Raw genomic sequence first — 19,194 nt, forward strand, 5'->3', positions numbered from 1 at the left:
CGCTGCCCTCGGGGACCTTCCCTCTGAGCGGCGCTGGGCGCCCGGGCGGGGGGGGCGGGGGGCGGCTGCCGCTTGCAGGAAGCAAGCAGCGCCAGGCACCGGGGGTTTGTGCAAGATCTCGGCTTTCCTGCTGGCTTTGCAGCTTCGCGTGGCGTTTGTTGAGCTGCGGTTTCCCCTTCAGTTCAAACGCTTGGAGCGCGGTGACACAGCTGTAAAGAGGAGGGACCTTTGACAGCGAAAGGATTTCTGTAGGAAATCAGATAACGGCCACGCAGAGATCCCAGAAGTGAAACGCCTTCAAACGCTAATGGCACAGCTCCTAAGGCTTTGATAGCACCAGGATTTCTTGTAAAGTTCTGCTCTTTGAACTTCTTTCTCTGGCAATCGAGTCACGGAAAGACTGATAAAATTGCAGGAGGGGCATATATTTATTTCTTCGGCGCTGGTTCTTGGCATAAAAGAGAGATGGATGTGTAAGTCTGCAAAATGGAATTTTAAATTAAGACCAGAAAATGGAAGTATAGGATAAAAGTTTAAAGTTTAGCTCTGAAGATGACCCTGGTTTATCACATCAGACAATTCCATTTCCAAGGAGAATTTTGAATATGTGTTGAGATAGTAGGACTAGTTGGTGGCAAACACTGAGAATAACCTGTAAATCAAAACTATAAAGCATGTCATTGTTTAAAAGCTGAAAGCTGTGGGAGTTTCTGGAATTATTTTAAGAGAGGAATTCTAGCCTCAAAAAAGTAATTTTTGAGTGGTCTGTTTGTGCTTTTGGTTTGGTCCTTCTTAGCTTTCCCCCCCTCTATTTGCAGAACACTAGCAGTAATCGGAGAGAGATGTAGGCATTTTACAACTTGAGAAATGGAACAGAAAAAGTATGTGATCTGCTAAAGCAAGAGGAAGAGACTCAAAGCCAAGGGAGATAGCAAATGTTCTTAGTCTTGCCTTCAAAATAGTTGTTAGAGCTTTCAATAAAATTGTGATGCTTGTTCTTTCATTCCACTTCTGCAGATTGAGCACAGCATTTAGTATTTTGCCGCTGTTTCTTGTAATCTGTATCTGGAAGTGGGTTAGTAACTTTTTATGATAGATACGTCTCCCTTAGAGTAACCCAAAGCATTTACAAACAATAAAGGTTTGTCTATATGGAAGGTAATAGACTTCATCTAGATATAAACTTAGGCTCTGCCCCCTATTGCATACCATGCTCCTTGAAGGTAGTGGTTACCGCAGGTTATGAACTGACACTGTGCTAGCTATATCAGTTTATTTTAGGAATACCATTAATGTGCCCTGACAGCGGTTCCAAGCAGCTCAGTGCATGTTTACAGTGGAGTATCTAACGTGCTGCAAATTCACAGCTTGCTTAACACTAATTTCTGTGCACAGATAAGTCTACTTTTATAAAGCAAAATCACAGTGAAATGGCAGTCTTTTACATTACTTTTCAAACTAGTATCCCACACATGCTGTGAGATGCATGACCAGAGTTTCAGAATGTCTTACAGCTCCACTTAAATATCTATCTGGTATACTGTGTACTCGCTCATCTTGCCAACAACAATAAAAAAGAGAAACAAACAAACAAAAAAGCCCACCCCACCCCACCCCTGGGGTGAACTTACCTTTTCCCGGTGAGTAGGAATCAGAACATATATATAATTCAGCCGATCTGTGCTCTGTTTTCTAAACATTTAAGTAGTGATCATCACTGTGTCTCCAAGTATAGTACAATCAGGTTATAATCTCAGTCTTGTGATAAAATGTACCTGAATGTTACCAAGCTTTTCATAGCCAAGTTGCAGTTTAATAATGTTTTGAGAGATTGTCTGCAAGGTTTTAATGCTTCTCAGTGGTTAATTCTAAGAAGAAAAAAAGACCTATGCTGACAAACTGTCAGCATAGGTCTTCTGCTATTCTGTGCTAAACTTCTGCTAGTTTCAGTGTGTATGCAATTTTAAGTACCTTTGGACATCTGGATTCATGTATCCAGACCAAAATGGCTAATTATCTACAGTGCTTCTGACTCTGGTCACGCCAGAGAGGCTTATGGGACCTGATTCTGTACTCAGAACCACCTGAGTGATCCAGTAAGAGTCAATATAGCAGAACAGGTTTTCCATTTAGTTACAATAGTTCCTAGCAATGATTCTCTACACCTTGGAAAAATCTCAAGTTCCTCCCGTCTGATGAAAATATCCATGGTCCCAAAAATTATTGTAATGGTTGTGCTGCTGGTGCTCTGTCAGATTGTCTTTTGTGATAGCCTGAGACTTAAGAAGTTGCTCCAGCTAAATATTTCAATGGTGTTTCTGCAATCAGATATGTATTAATATGATGCCAAGAGATTAAAGAAATGAATATCCATTCATTTCTAGTGGATGCTACACCATTCATAGTAGTGGCTGGGGGATTGAGAAGCCATAGCTGTTCATCATATTGTATGCTGAACACAAAAGTATTCTTAAAGAAGTTGTATGATTAAGAAGAGCTACTTACTAGAAAGAACCAAAATACAGCTTTCAGCCCAAAGGTTGGCTTTACCAAACACTTGGTGGACCTGCCAGGTGTGATGTCTCCTTCAGGCTTCTAGCCTCAGTGAAACTCAAGACTTTGTTATAAGTCTGTTTATATAGGAGTCTTTCCTCCAGAAACATTTTGAGAAGTCAGGTAGGAAAAAAGGAAAACATAAGCTCTCTCTTCAGAACAACAAAAAAAAATCATTTTTTGCGACTCAAATGTATACAGTCTACTTCACAGGTGCAATAATGTGTTCCAGATGTCTCAGTGTGTGGCTATGGGAGACAAAATATGTGCTCGAGAAAGTTTTGTACTGATTCAGTGGCTCACTTCAAATGTGCTGTGAGGAAGAGAAAGCAAAAGTGCTATTAGCACTGAGGAGTGTTCAAGTTCTACTTGACTAAGTATATCTTTTGATACCAAATATATTAAAAATGTCTGGGTCTTTTCAGAAGTAATTTCTTTTTCTTTCTTTGTATTTTGAGGCTGAAGTGGCATAAGGACAGTTTTGTAATTCATTATTACACTGGTTCTATTTGAGAGAGTGTTAACTGTAAATCAGGAAAGCAAATGAGAAAAAAACCTGTTTTCTATGGTTATGTCATTGGGACAACCGTTTCAATGTGGCTAGTAGTGGCTGTCATTCAGTTCTTTCAAGTTTATGTATTTTTCTTTATAAAATTAATTTCCTGGCAACTGAAGGCTCTTGCCACATGTCCTCAGAGCACAGTTGAATGGTTAGAGTATCTCAGGTTTCTGTTAATTTGTATTGTATTAATTCCAATTAGTTGTCTTGTTTTGCTTCAATATGCTTATTTTTCCAGATACTTAGTAAATAGGGTGGAAGAGGAAGGATGCTGCACACTCAACCTATAAAATACAGTTAATAAAGGAGATGATATTTGGAACACTTTAATATAAGGCCACCTGGAAGTTCTAGGCAGCAGATGTGCAGATACACAGAGGACTCTAGATACGCACATGAGTTCATGGAATATGGAGTTGTAGAAGGTGCACAAACACAACACAGTCAAAACATCTGGGCCAGTGGTACTGTTTTCATACAACTTAAAGGAGGTATAAGGTTCAGTTTTCTAGTAGAGTGAAGAAGTCAGCGTGGAGTGAATGAAAACAAAAAAATAATTACGTTTATGCACCATAAACTGCATCTATGATACTTTTACAATGTATTTTGAATAAGATGGGACCCATACCCTAACTCTTTTGAACACTTAAAACTTACATCAGGTGCAGAGGGGCATTGCAACAGTGCCATCTTTTACAGCATGCCAGGCAAGACCCCTCATACACACCAGGGCATGTGGTTTTACTAAGCTGGACACAGTGTGAGTCCTCCACTGCAAGGAAGATCAGTGTTTCTGAGAGCGGATGAGGGTGTAGCCCTGTAGGTAGTGCCGAAATGCGCTCCTGAGCGTGAGTCCCTTAAGCAGGCCCACTTCCCTTGCTTTACTTGCCGAGAGCAAACTGGAGCCCCCTCATACAGGCAGTGACACCGCAGGCAATGCAATCAACATAACAACTGACAGCGGTTGCTCCATTGCCTGAAGACTTTGAAAACCATCTATTAGTTAAAAGGAATCTTCAGGCCACTCTGTCCCTAGATTTCCCTACCAATGAACCACTCACAGCATGTAAGGCCTAGAATTCTCTCTCTCCCTTACTAGAGTACAAAATTAAGATTAAAACATAACTAGCAATTCTCTCTAGGCTTGAATGCTGCAGCTATTCTGCCCTCTCTCAGCCTGCAGACATGGATAGCTATTGTCCAGTAAAGACACTTTTTAAAGAAGTGGCTGCTGCTTATTTCTCCCTATGTTTGTACCATTCACTGAATTTCATCTAGCGTGTATAAGAAATACCTAGCACATACCTCTTTTTTTTTTTTTTTTTAATGATCCTATATGGACTCGCTCTGTGATTTCAGCGTATATAAGTGCTAGTCCTGTTGAGCTAAAACACGTGTTTGGAATTTCTGGAGCATGCTCAACTTCATCCCACTTCTGAAGAAAAGGTGTCTTTCAATTCATGCGCTAGATTGGGACTCAGAAAATTAGAGATTAAATGTTTTTGCTGTAATCCAGACAAGCTGCATAACTTTTAGAAAATAATTTATCTTCAGGCCACTCTGTTCCTAAAAGCATATAATTTGTAAAAATGTGGGAAAAGAGTATTTTCATAGCTGACAAAGCTATCAGGAGGTACTCAAATACACTGGTGACAGACACCACAGGAAAACGGATTTGTAACTCGGGAGTCCTGTCCTTCAGAGCACTAAATATCCTGGACATAGTGGAATAAAACATTTTAAAGACAATTGCTCAATCTGTGGAAATAGAAGAGTTAACTGTTCGTACCGTTTCAGCCTGGACCATATGGATCCAACTGTGTATAACTGAATCTTTTTCAGTTCCAGAAGCACTTGGAACCAAACCACTGTGTACAAATGGGATTAAATAAACAACTAATATGTATACATTCTTTTTTTGCCCCCCTTTTTTAATCTCCAGTGGTATTTTGGATGCTATGATAGTTCTTTAGCGCAAGGTTCTATTGAGTTTTAATTGTTTAAAGTTGGGATGTTAAAACAGCTTTCTGTTGCTGTGAAGAAGCTGTTCTAGATGCCAAGTTGGGTATGATCAGTCCTGATCTGAAATTACAGAATATTGGTTCCTGTACACTTTGGGAGGACAATCTAGCCTTATTTTCCCAGAAATTCTAGACTGTCGGTGAAAGTTTCAGACGCCTTTAAAAAACGAATGAGACACAGAACAATACTAGTTTTTCTTAGCAAAAGTTATAGGTGCTAATTCTGATTCAACAACGCTCCTGCTTCACATCAGTTTCTTCTAGATATTTGCTAAGCCCATTGGCTTTCTCTTAAACCACTTGCCCTTTAGGACATTTTAATATAGATACCTGGCATATTGCTATTATTGCAAGGGGGGAGAAGGGGGTTTGGGGAGTCATCAGAAGTAAGAGGTGCGTTACAGCACCTGTGGCTATTTGAGAGTTTGCAGCTGCTACCATACCTACAAAAACATGCCCTGGCTGGCTGAGAGTATAGTGGCTCGGATTGCTAGAAACACTGAGATCTGCAAGCAAATGTTCTGTCGCCATAATGGAGAAGGCACAGGTTACAGAAGTGGTAGTTGTGCTTGTAAGTTACAGTACAATGTTGCTAAACGCAAGAGATGAGGGACAAAGCCGTTCTCAGAGGAAGAAGGGAGGAAAGAATGCAACACAGATTAGAGTGACCCCAGGGCCATCTGAGTTGGCTTTACTTGGCAATCGTATAAAATTTGAAGAAATTATGTGGCATTTTCCACTACTAATGGAGTATATTGCACTTAATGTTTTTCAAAGCTGACTTCCTGCTTTTGCTGAGAAACAAGAATTTATGCTAATGAAGAATACTTGTCTGTTCAGTCTTGTTTCCCCCTCTGGCTTCATCTTACGTGAATTCTTTTTCAAATAAAGATAATTCAAAGTTCACACAGCTCTTTTCTGAGAATCATTATGGAGAAAATGTGACAAAACAAAATGTTGAGTTTGTTTTATCATTCCAAACAAACCACTTCCAAGATCTCAGTGACACTAAAATATTAGAATAAAATGAAATGGAGTGCAAAGAGGCACCAGGGATATACACATGAAAGGTCAACAGAAAAGAAGCTTGAAAAAATTTATTTAAGGCTATCATTTAATATCCTTAAAGCTTAGCCTTTTTATAACAAAGGTTTTAAGAGGGATATTCACTTCTCAGGCATTTGTAACTGCCAGCCCCTTACAAATAGCACGTATAATTCGTGATTGAATCCTTTGTGTGTAGAAGTCAACTTTTTAGAAAAATAATTTTATCATTAAATATAAATGGAGTTACTTCAGTCCTAATAAATGGAAAATATGAAGATATGGAACGTTTGTAGTCTTAAAGCTGTTAAGATAACTATCCCTTAGGCAATAGGTGTTCCGTATATAAACCTTTGGCAACACTAAACTATAGTACAATTATTTCCTGGCATGCAAGGTGACATAGCTTTGTTACACCCAATGTAAATGACAGAATACAGATTTCAGAATCTCTTAATAACTGGCAGTTGATGCAATGAAGATCTTCATTTATCCCATTTTTATTCTGCATTTTTACTGGTATTCTCCCAAAAGGTCCCTGGAAAAAAAAAGCAGCAGCAATTAGGACATATTATAAATCTCCCAAGATTTATGAAATATGTGTGGAACATATTTTTTCTGCTTAAGAGTTAGCAGATGTTAGTTCCACAGACCCCTCAATGCTTCTCTCTAGTAACAGATTGAAAACAATTATTCGTAAAGGAAAAGCTTTTTAATAGTTTCTAATAGATTATTTTCCTAAATTGTTTGTTTCAATGCTGAACTACAAACAAACACAAAAATGTTAAAATGTTAATAAAAACTGTATTTTAACTATAGCTTCTAAATTTTTTGAGGCAATACTGGTTGTTTCAGATATCCAAATCAACTAGTCATTTTGGGTGCTTCAGTAGTCAAAAGACTAAAAGTAATTAATTTTCACAGAGTGGACATCGAACATTTTAAAAAATCTGGCCACTCACATGTGCCTTGAGTTGGCATTTTATTATTTTTGAAACGCTTTGTTAATGTTAACAAATAATTCTTAAATATTAACCTGTTCACAGACCTCAGATAGAAAAAGTTGCTTTTCCAACAGCATTGGCCTATATTCAGGCAAACTAAAGCAGCGTTCTTAAATAGTTAGCTATCAGGAACTCAGATTACAGTACCGTATTCCCTAATGACAAGCCACAATTTAAGGCGGTGTTTTATACCACGGTCTTTAAAGAATAATCGATTTGGTGTAATTTTACCAATAAATATTTCTGATTTTATAATGCCCATGCAAAGGAGAGTTTTATTTTTCAATAATTTAATATCACCTCACTTCTGGTAACATTCAGTGGAAAAACTCCCCTCAAGTTAAATAGGAAACTATTAAATAGCTTCACCACTGATGCAAAATACAAATGATATTTGGAATGAGTTCTGTTTAGTGTCTTATCCTTGTTCAGCACTGTCTGTAACAGAGTTTGTAACACAGTTACAGATATGTCAATAGTTAAGAGAAGAAGTAGCAGAGTTTTCCCTAAGCGCGACAAATACATTTTAAATCCCAGTATATTAAGAATAACACAGTCAAAATTCAGGCACCTTTGGGTAACTTTTGTGTTAATCAGCCATTTTAGGAACTCTTTGGCAGCCATGTCATCAAGGACTTTGTTGATATCACTCGTGAAAGTGCCATCTGCATGTCTTCGGCCCATTTCTTCGGCCACAAGAGCTTTTTCTGGGAAACTTCAAAGGGAAGAAATTATCAAGCAATTTGCAGATCAAAATAAACAAACCATTTAAAAGGGCCTCATTACAGGATTGTAATACACTTCACATTTCCTGTGATTTTAAGGAGTTAAGGGTTGAGCCTGATGTTATGGCTCAGTACAGCACGATGTATATCAGAACATCTTTTGAGGCATTATTTTAACAACAGAATAAAGCAGGGAATAAAGCAGTCTCCCTTTACCAGATTAGGACTGTTCCTTCAGGTGAGTCTAGATTCCTCTCTAGCATTTTTTGGAAAAGCCATACGTACAAAAACATACCTGAGCCTGCAATGTCTGTGCCAAGTAGACTAGGCACCAATGAAACTGACAGTAGATTTACTAAGAATCGTTATTTAAGAAATACCACTACTAAAAGATAATAGTCAAATTTTCAAACATTTTTTTCTGTTTTAATTGGACTTAAGTCCAAGTTATATATTTACAATTAAATTGCATAAGTATTTAGATATTAAGAGCAGCAGCTTTTTTTGGGGGTTAAAATAACTCAATTACGACACCTGTATAAAATCTATGTGCTTGTTTGCTGTACGATAGCATTTTTTATTTGGAATCAGATCCTGATTCTTGCTCTATCCTTTTTTGACTGTTGGAATACCATTATGCCAAGGGCCTGGTTTAGAAAACTTTCCTCTCTTGTTTCACCCCATCAAACATAGGAAGATTTTAATGAATTCCATTAAGGTGGGCTGACACTGAAGCACACTGTGCTCTGGGATCAATGACAGGCAGACTGGTTCTTTTCATGCAATAATTTCAGGGAAGGCTATATACAAGTTTGACCACAAATAATACTAAATATTGGGAAGCAGAAGGGTAGTCTACATTCAATTGTTCATCCAGGTTTCTAAGCTCAGTTCATCACAGCTAGACTGTAATCTCTCTCTCTTACAGATACTGAAATACCCTATTTCTGCTCATGAGATAAAACATGACAGAAAAACAACTGCAAATCTGAACATCACTATGAAGTGGCAACTGCCTTTCCCTTCTCTATAGAGCTGACCTCAATTATTTAACTCTGCTTTTTCAGGAAATCGTCATTATTTACAGAATTTACTTTAACCTATTTAGTCTTCCTTGACTACAACACACAATCTTGTCTTACAGATTATATTTTATTGTTATTGTTATTATTTTTAAATAGTGTGAGAGACTTACATAGTACTTTACAGCTGGTAGAATATATAATCAGAGGATGAACTGAAATCCCTGCCCCGAAGAGCTTACAGTCTAAAGGCAAAAATAAGTACAGAACAGTTAAAAGGTGGGTAGTGGCATGTGCATGGTGTAGCTCCTAACCATGCAGAGTTGGAAACATGAGGCAGAAGGTGCCTGCAGGAGATTGAAGATAAGGCCATTCTAAGTGTAAGACTGTCACGAAAAAAGATGTAAAGTCATGAGTGAGTAAATGAAGTGAATAGGCTTGAGAAATCTGCAATGAGTATGTGGAGAACAAGGTATTAATGAAAGAAATCAGAGACATAGGTAGGTCAAAACTGTGGAGCACTGCGTCCAGGAAACTGTGAACCACAGCAAAAGAAGTAGAGGTGTCTTAAAAAGGAAAATAAGTCATAGCTGTAGGAAATGATAGTTATTTTGGCAGCAGCAACTTGGGGAGACTTTGTAGAGCATGGGAAGAGGAAAAGAAGTCATCAGTTACTGCTGGGAATGATCACCAGCACATGGAGTACAGCTGATAACATTGGTAAAAATTTAATCTTGGAAATATTGCAGAGGAAAAGATTGACTGTGAAAGGGAAAAAAAAGAGAAAGTAATTTAAGATGACACTGACTTGAATCATCTCAATGATAGTTAAGGAGACTAAGCAATGTTATGTGAAGGGGGAAAGGTGGTAGTTAGAGAAAGATCTGGTTTGGTTTTAGATAAGTTGACCTTAAATATAACTTGACCTTTTACAGTGTAACAGCGTACTGAACAGGCTTGTTTTAATCTGTATTTGAACTAAATAATTTAAAGTGGTAGTCTAACGCCCACAGAGTATCTTCTATTACAAAAGAAAAACATGAAGTACAGCAAGAATGATCAAAAACACATCAAGGTTTCATCAGACTTGTTTTCTAACCCCAAAAGCAAGGCAAAATTTAATAATAGGAATGGATGGATTCTTACTCTCTTCTTCCTCGTCCATTCACTAACCAAGCAATGAACTCTTTGGCAGCTTGACCTTCCAAATAAGAGGTGATATCACTGGTGTAGGTGCCTTCAGCATGTCTTTCAAATTCAGCATGACGCTTGGAGATCGCATTGCTGAAAGAAGAGCAATACTCTAGGAGCAGACTGCATAAAGACTTAATTTTTTTTTTTAAACCTTTATTGATTTCTATTTCCCACCCACCAGACTAGCATTTCTTATTAGGGAGAGGGTTTTTTTGCTCCGCAAATTACTCTTGATTTTTTTTTTTTTCTTGATATCTTTCAGTTCTGAAGGCATTGTCTGTGCTATGCAATACAGTTTTGTGCAGAGATGCCTGAACTAGTTCTGAACAAATCAAATCAGGTGCTGAAATCAAATATAGCTGCATTGGAATGGTCTGCTAGATTAATTAGCTGTGATCAACAAACTGTATTGTATTCTACAGACATACTTTTTGTTACCCCTTGTGTTAACCTAAACATTTCCATTAAGCCACTCCTCCTGCCTTCATCTTCATTATTTCTTAGCCAAACTGTTCAGACTTAATTCCTTTTGAATTTACATTTTGAATTGTTTTGTGAACACTCTTTTAATCATCATTCTCACCAAGTGATAATCTTGGAACAATTTCCAGCCTAATCACCTGCAGCTTAACAGAGAAAGACAATTGCCTTCTCCCTCCCTACACCTCATTGTGCTTCTTTCTCTGATATAGTACAAAATTATGTCAGACTGGCTGTTAGGAAGGCAAGCTGCACTGAGAAGTAGACATATTATGGAATATTTTCCACAAATAAGTTCCCTAACATTTCTATTTCAGAATCTGCTGATTTCCACCCAATTTTCAGGGCCTCTAGCTCTTTCTATTATTTTTTATCTTTTTGGGATTTCACCATTCCTCCTAATTTAGTACCATCTGCACTTTTCATCAGCATGCTAACTAGGGTTGTTTGGAACACTTTTAATGAAACATTCATTTTGTTGAGATATGCTGTTTCATTGAAGCTGAAACATTATTACAGATTTGTTACTGATATTGACAGTGTTTTGAATGGAAGGATCTTTGTGATCCAGGCTATCCTCTTTGGAATTTCTGACAAAAGGAGGAATGAGTATAGGTATTTCAATCCGTTTTGCAAAAACACTTACTGGATTTTTGTTTTATTTGTTTCAGATTTCCGACCCCCCCAACCCTCTCCCAAAAACATTGTCAAGAAACAAAATTCTGGCCTCCAGCAGGTCTTGTGTTCTCCTTTCCTGTAATGAGGGGTTTATGCAACATGGGACCGAGTGCTTAGGGCTGAGCATTGGATCGTGTTTTATCAGCTCCCTGCAAATTGGTGCCTGGCCATTTTCTTTTCATGAGTCTTCTTACTGATTTTCTTTTCCTCAACATAATGGTGGGTTTTTTTGCTTCAGCCTTTTTCTATACCAAGTTTTTCGTTTTATCTTATTCTCTACTCTCTTTTATTACTTGGAATGTCCTTTCCTGAAATCTATTCTCATCCTATTGCATTCCTTGAAGCCATTGCACGTAGCTATAGAACACAGGTACAAGAATAAATAACATAGAGACATCTCCTCTTTCCTTGTGAAAAACAGGTGTGAGATAATTTCTTTTTATAGGTATTTCTTGGATTGTGGTAACATTGTAAAGAATACTAGTTGTTTTCTTTCTTGTTTAACAGAAAATGAGCTCAAACTGTTTTTGAGTAATAAGTTGTGGCAACTAGAATACCTTGAGAGCTGGTCCGGGAATTTGTCATTTTCTTTGTCCTCCTGTCCTTGTTGGCTGTAGTGAAATTCCACCATCATTAGATCATTATTACCAGTACATTGCAGAGCATGCATAAGCTGATAAGATTTTATTGGTTATAATTTAAATATTATGATGAACAACCATGACAGATGAATATTATAAATAATTTCAGGCTTATGAATTTAAATTAATACAATGTCCAGAAATCATTACTTTATACTTTAAAGACTTCCACAGGGATTTAAAAGCATTAATATCATAGAATTTTGGATTCCGTGGACAGATCTTCTCTAGAACACAGGGCATAGGCTTATATGCTTTTACATTATTATTGCTCTCAGCTTCGTAGCTTGTGTTTAATCAAAGTATATTTTCAAAAAACATGCCAACTCATGCCTTAACAGTATACTTACGATACTGGCAAAGTATCCAGTGGTCCACAAAACTTAAACCTTAGCTCCCTTTTCACAAATGAAACTTCAGGATTAGAGTATGCATAGATAGGAAAGTTTTATTAAGGCCCAATGGCCCAGACCTTTTTGTGATATTTACATATCTTATTCCTATCGAACTTAATTCAGTCACCGAAATAATCTGTCCCAAAGAGGCTGAGATAGTCTTTTTAGGTGGCATATCAGGTAACATACTGATACTACACTTGATTTATCCAAATCCTTTTGACTGATTTTGCATATATTTCCTATTTCTAATAACATATTACAATTATATATAAATTTTCCTTAAGTACTTTACTTATTTGAGGATTATACATCGTCTGTGATGAGAAGCTGAAATCAAGAAACTGAATTCAGCTAGATTTTTGGCTGTTTCTGTATATGGAGATGTGACCAAATGCTTACCCATTTCTTTTAGTGCTCATTAACCACTGCACAAAGTCCTGAGCTCGTCTAGTGTCCAAGTACTTGCTGTAATCACTGGTGAATGTTCCTTGTGAGTGACGTTTCACTTCATTCAGCTGTCTAGATTCATCTAATGGTTCAGACTGGGAAGCTTTGAATGATCTGTGAAAAGTTTAGAACTTGTTAATTGGCAATGGTTATAGTACATTCTGCAGGTGCATTGACTTTTCTTTTAAAAATACTATTTTGTACTCTTACAAAGTAAAAGCAAGTGGCATATTGATCACTAGCTGGCTAGTAAAATGAATCCACGTAGCAGATTGGATACTGCACAATTACAAGGTCTTCTTGGCTAACTAAGGCAGCTATTGTTTGTAATACCAAAAACTTCTGTGCTATCCTGTGCAATATTAAAAACTTTTGCCAATTCCAACGGTAGATTAAGTACTGTGTCATAGTATACAAAAAACTATCTTTAAGTCATAGCATGTTTTGCTTCAAACCGTAAGAAAACAAAGTTCAGGCTAAGTGTTTCTAGAAGTTTGATCTAAAGAATTTACCTTGATTTCTCCTCTGTATCCTGAAGAGGATTTTGCCAGCTGCCTTGAACTATCATTAAAAGGAGCCCAGCAACAAAATAAACACTTTTCATTTTCATTGCCTGTCAAAACAGAAATAAGGCAACAAAGAAAAATGTAATCATGTTTACATACATCTGAATCAGTTACATCAAAAAGAGACATCCTTAATGTTGATCTAAACTTGATCAGCACTTGATATTGAGACCCTGTGAGGACGGGGTCCGTGTCCAATGGATGGAGACTGTAGTGCCTTGGGTAGGCATCCAAAAGATGTAGTCTCTGTTCTAGTCTTTCTCTAGGCTCTGGTCTCTATTCTAGAATGCAAGGTGAGATGAGACCAACTGCATCCTCACTTTCTTTCATAATACGAGGATAAAGGTCCGTATCTCCTTTGCTCTGTGTTCTGCTGATGGCAAGCATTACATCTGTTTCTGTAATATTGTTTTATTGCAAAACTAGGGTATTGGTGTGACTTTTATTTTTTTTCCAGCTCATTCACTAGAGAAAAAACAAAGCAAATCTCTGTCAAGAATACTGTCACATTAGCAGCTCCCCATTCTTTCCTTCTGGCCCTCCACCCTCCTTTTAAAAGTTTTTTTTTAAAGTAATGGATATTTCAGCAGTAGGCCTCTGGACTTAATAATGACTTATTAATAGGTGTGGCTCCTTAGAAGAAAACAACCACCAAACCACACACTGGCTTGTGTTCAATTCATGATGTGATATGTCAAGTTCTGCTTGTTGCACTATTGACATAATACTTTATTTCAGCTTAAGGGCTTCCATTATGGGGCTATATGGGATATACAAGATATGGGGTATATACCTCATATTAATGGTAATAAACCAAAGCAGAAAATATTGTCTCCCAGATGTAATTCTTACTGTTACAGGTCATTCTATTGGCTTCAACCATGTAACAGAAATGGCTACATTATTATATGTGTCTTCATCATGCACACTGTAATAACTTGACCAGTCTCGCTGACTTTAATGTGAGATTATTCAATCTAAACTGTACCAATGCTTTGGTGATCCGCAGCCAAGCTGTGATTCCCTTACTTGCATTAGTGACTGGTTTACTCATGCAAGTAGTACAGTTATAACTTTTAGCGAATAGTCATGAATGGGAATAAAGCATTCTCTAATCCCCTAATTATGTGTGCTACAATTTTCATTATTCAATGTAGTAGTATTGGTCTGTTGACACATCATCCCCTATAGGACAAACTGTTGAACAAAGAAATGCTATTCATTTTAGGCTCACAAAACCCTGTGCAAAAGCAACTATGAGCAGCTAATGTCTAATAGACTCACAAGTGCTTTGCATAAACAGGAAATGAGAGGAAATCTACTTACAAAATCAACTAGTATATATTGTTTATTTTTAATTATTTTGCATCACTTAAATTCATGGAATGAATGTATAGAAAAGGAAATGAATTTAAAATTTGGTTAGGTACTTTTGACCTTGACAAAGAAATTGAATATGCCATTCATTCATTAGCTAAATGCTCATTCATTGAATGGTGAATAGTAAATGCTCATTCATTCTAACTTCAAAATCAGTATGGATCACAATATTAACCCGCTGTAAAGCAACAGAAATTGCAATGAGTTCACATCAGCAAAATGTCACTGGAAATAATTTCAGCATGTACTTGGACTGATACTTGTGTATTTGAAAGAGCCCTTCTGCCATCCATGACACTTTCCTATGGAAGTTTATCTTACAGTCTGAAAAACAAAGGGAGGTAGGAAAGATGAGTGCATTGAAGTAAAGTGGTAGGTGGCAAAGTAAAACCCAGGCAAAAAACACCCTCCCCACTAAATGTAATCTGCACTGAACTCCTCCGGCTCCGCTGGAGGAGTTATTTATTGAAATTCAATGATTTATAAAATAAGGCAGTCTCAGTGAAAACATATCTATTCTCTATTGTAATGCCCTGTCACAGTAGGCTGAATTTAAATATACTATGGCCTGGAGGAAGCCATAAGAAACTTATGAAGGAATGATATGTGGAGAAGGTGCAGATTACTCTGTCTTGAGATTTAGAGTTGGCTCTGCACCGAGCAGTGCAAGTTGGGGGGGGCTATATGAACATCTCTGAAAAAGTAAACTCCTGCATCAAAAACTTCACTGCTGTAGGACTTCTACTCTGTCCCAGTAGTCTGTCCAGCTTCAGAGCAGATTTTTTAAATGAAATCTGTTTCTTCCATCTATTAAAAAATAACTTACAGTTGGAGATGCAAAGCTTGACTGTTGACAGGCATTTTACCTATGGTTAGGAAGAACGTATTGCTTCTGGTACTTCGTGAGGCCTAATTTTTAAGAGAATCTTAATGAATAATATAAATATTTTACTAGAATACCTCAGTGTCAGTATCAAAATATTTAAGGCAATCAAAATCTTAATAAAATCTTAATCAAACCCAGGAAAATAAATTGATGAACGTAAGATTTTCTGGTGGATTGTACTATTAAGCAATGGGAGTTGATTTCCCTCTCTCCACCAGAAGCCACTGCCAGTGTTGTTCATTTTTTCATCAGTGTGTGTGTAGACTCTTTTCTGCCTTCTGTAATGTCCTGACATATGAGATTTGATGCCTGCACTTGCACATATCCTGCTATAGTACCAACAAATACCGTAGTGGCCATGTAGTCAGTCCTATTATAACTCTAACTATAGTATTGAACTCTCTTTTCACTGTTTCATTTGGAGCTGTAATTTGGTGGTGCAACACTGACATCCAATGTTTATCCCAAAGAATGCATAATTTCACATTTCGTAGGCTTCCAAAAACGGAACAAAAGCTTTGCCTATTCTTTGGGAGACAACTCTGCTGTGGTCACAAAAATGGTTTGATTGTAACATAGTGACCCCCATGCTAGCTGATATAGCTGTGAATAAGTTAACTTAGACACCAGATAAAGTCTGGCTACTGCACCATACATAAGTAAATTTGCCCTGCTTAATGGTATGCTCGCAGTGTGGTATACTTTTACTTGTGCTGAAAAACTAAAGAAAGATAGTTTACAGCTGCCTGTAGGTTTGTTAAACCGTGATACAGATTAGACCTAAACCTAAGTCACTGAAGTGGAATGAAGGAACTAGTCTAGTCATTAATCCAGCCTCCTTATAGTAATATCAGACACCAAAAGCTATTCTTTTTAATAAAACTTATAACAAAACATATTCAAAGCCCACTGCAGTCAGTAAACAGATTTACAGTGATTTCAATATATCTTGGATCTAACTCATGCCTCAGTCCTATAGAGCTTTCAGGTGTGAACAGTCCCACTGGCTACTTTATGCCTTAAGAATATGTTTAAAGTTAAATGCATGTTTAGCTTCTTTCTAAATTTTTCAGAATCAAAATCTGGGGAGATTGCTAAAAAGAAAGATGTATAAATGCAGTGTTTTGAAATTAATACAATTTTCAAGTAAGAGAATCCTAATTAATAAAATAAGCATTTTCAAAAGCTATTAAACTTCTGTCAGATATGTTCTTTTAAAAATTTAGAATCAGTTTTGTTTGTTCCATGTTTAGTACTTGCTATTGGTAACCCAAACTAGCAACAGCAGTTTTTGACAAGTTAAAGAAGCTACAGTTTTTAAAGAAGAAATTGTTATTTTATTCTTGGGAACATAAACAAGTTTTGTAGAGAAAGAGAGATGATCATCAAAATATTTGTTTAGTTTATTCCCGCTAATCAATTCATTTCTCGACCACAAGAAAGGCTTTATTTACTCTAAGTTATTCAGGTCACCAGTAGATACTGCTAAAAACCGTGCAATCTTACTGTCAAGGCGCAGGAAAACTAAGGCTAATCTTACACAGAAAATTTTTGTTCCTGTGCATATTAGACTAATGGAAATGTTTTAATTTCTTCCTCACTGGAGATGAAAAACTTAACACATCTCAGTTTGAACCACCAGAAAGTATGTAACAAATATATCTCTTGATCAGAAACTTAATTGAATATTATTTCCTTGATTAACCTGATTTTGCCAGTTTTTCCAATATATTTTACTGCAGATGTCTGTTGTACACTATGTGCAATTTTAACCAGCTTAATTTCATTGAGTTTTCAAAAAAGAATCTTTCAAAAGTCAGATTTGTATCTATTTCCAGTTTAAAAATACAAATTATGGAGTTACAGCAGTAAAAAAGGGAATATCTTCATATGAAAATGTATGCATGAATAAAATAGATTTCTGTTGACATGAAACTGTTTGCAAATAGCAATTATTTCTAATTATAAATAAATTACTTTTTCCAGGAGATGTACTTTACATCTAATTTACCTACTGTGTTATAGTGCCTTGTGGAAAGTTCTGTAAAATATAACGGTTCTAGTCTAAGGAAATCCATAGTAGGATGGAAGACTAAATTAAATTTTATACAATAATCACAATAACTATTGAAAGGCTTTAATTTTTACTTTTAGGCTATAAGATTTCCTTCTCAGATCTTATAGTGATATGAAAAGAATAGTTGCTTGAGACAAACTAATCTAAAAGTAGGGCAGTGGAGTGGTAATCTGTAGGGCGATGGAGTGGCAATCTCTCTTGGACAGTTTTAAATCAGTGTCTATATAAGCTCACTTAATGTGTTTGCAGTCTACTAATTTAATCCCTGTTGATTCATATTTAGGCAGTATCTATAAGGGGTGAATATTTTTAAACTCATGTTCATTAAATATCTCTAGAGGAGATACTTAAGGAGAAAAAAATATAAAAATCAGTAATTATGTATCTCATATTTAAATTCTTACTACAATGCATGTCTTTCATGTTCTCATGGCTAATCTTCCTTCTCTCAATTGCTTCTGCAACCCAAACAGTTGATTTCCCTTTTTCAGATCATTCTCCGTTCAACTAATTCAATAGATTAAAAGATTTTAATGATGATGTCATTAACTCCAAACATCAGTGATTATAAACACAGAAGAAAACACCAATTTGCTGAAAGATCCTGCACTCTATTGCAAACTTTGGACAATACAATTCAGATAATGCACTCAGCTTTCTCAAACAAATTGTACGTAATTCATATAAATCTTACCTTTTTGTACTTCGAAGTGATATGTAGCAGTTGCAGAAAGAGCTGCTACTCTCTCTTCTGGAACTATGGCAAACCTTGAGGATCCTGAGATCTGCCTAGCTGCCTCTTTTGCACAGACTTATATATATACTGTTCAGCTCTAGTAAGCATTATGAGGGTGCATCATTGCTGACAGTTTCCTTATTCAACTTAAAAAAAAAAAAGTCATCATATTTACTATTCATTTCATTTGATAATTTTACAAGCAATTTCACACATTCATTCTGCTTACTTTATGACATCAATGCTAACATGGATTTGCAAAAGGAGTGAGGTAGCAATGTCCAAAGAAGTAAATATCAAACAGAAGGGCATTAGGATGACAAACAGTGGGCTAAAGGTGCCTGGGATTAAGGCAGCAATTTCTCCAAATTCTGATTTGCCACATTTAACATTTAGTATTGAGCAAAATCCCGGTCCTGTTGACATCAATAGCATTAACTTCACCTATCAATTTTAAATCAAGGTTTATAAATTTAACACACTGTTAACAATAACCAACACAACTCCCCCAAAGCCCTTGAATGATTCTTCAGGTAATCTTGTGCCAATATAATGAACGTGAAGAGATGTGAAGTACTGCAGTGATGGCTACCCACTATGCAAAGCCTAGCGCAGGTCAAATTTAACAAAAAGATTTGATTATCCTTAGATGTACAATGCCAACTTTGTAAATTCTACCGTACAAAAATTCATACTCACTTGAGAACTGTATGCCAAACATTCATTATAAATTGTTTCACACTGTAGCTTACAGATTTATGCAAGATAAGCCTTTTGCTCATG

The 19,194-nt window shown here is 36.6% G+C and overlaps 1 protein-coding gene across 1 annotated transcript; it reads right to left on the reverse strand.

The window, feature by feature from the left end:
- Positions 1 to 6,215: 6,215 nt before the first annotated feature.
- GCG (glucagon) lies at positions 6,216 to 19,194 on the reverse strand. The gene is made up of 7 exons (XM_009325386.1): positions 19,111 to 19,194; positions 13,279 to 13,379; positions 12,719 to 12,880; positions 11,838 to 11,891; positions 10,075 to 10,212; positions 7,753 to 7,896; positions 6,216 to 6,715 (listed from the first exon to the last, which is right to left on the reverse strand). Exons 2-7 carry the CDS (start codon positions 13,374 to 13,376, stop codon positions 6,691 to 6,693), a joined length of 621 nt encoding a protein of 206 aa, XP_009323661.1. The 5' UTR covers positions 13,377 to 13,379; positions 19,111 to 19,194; the 3' UTR covers positions 6,216 to 6,690.

This window comes from Pygoscelis adeliae, unplaced genomic scaffold, assembly GCF_000699105.1.
Source record: "Pygoscelis adeliae isolate BGI_AS28 unplaced genomic scaffold, ASM69910v1 Scaffold106, whole genome shotgun sequence".
Taxonomy (NCBI): Eukaryota; Metazoa; Chordata; class Aves; order Sphenisciformes; family Spheniscidae; genus Pygoscelis; species Pygoscelis adeliae.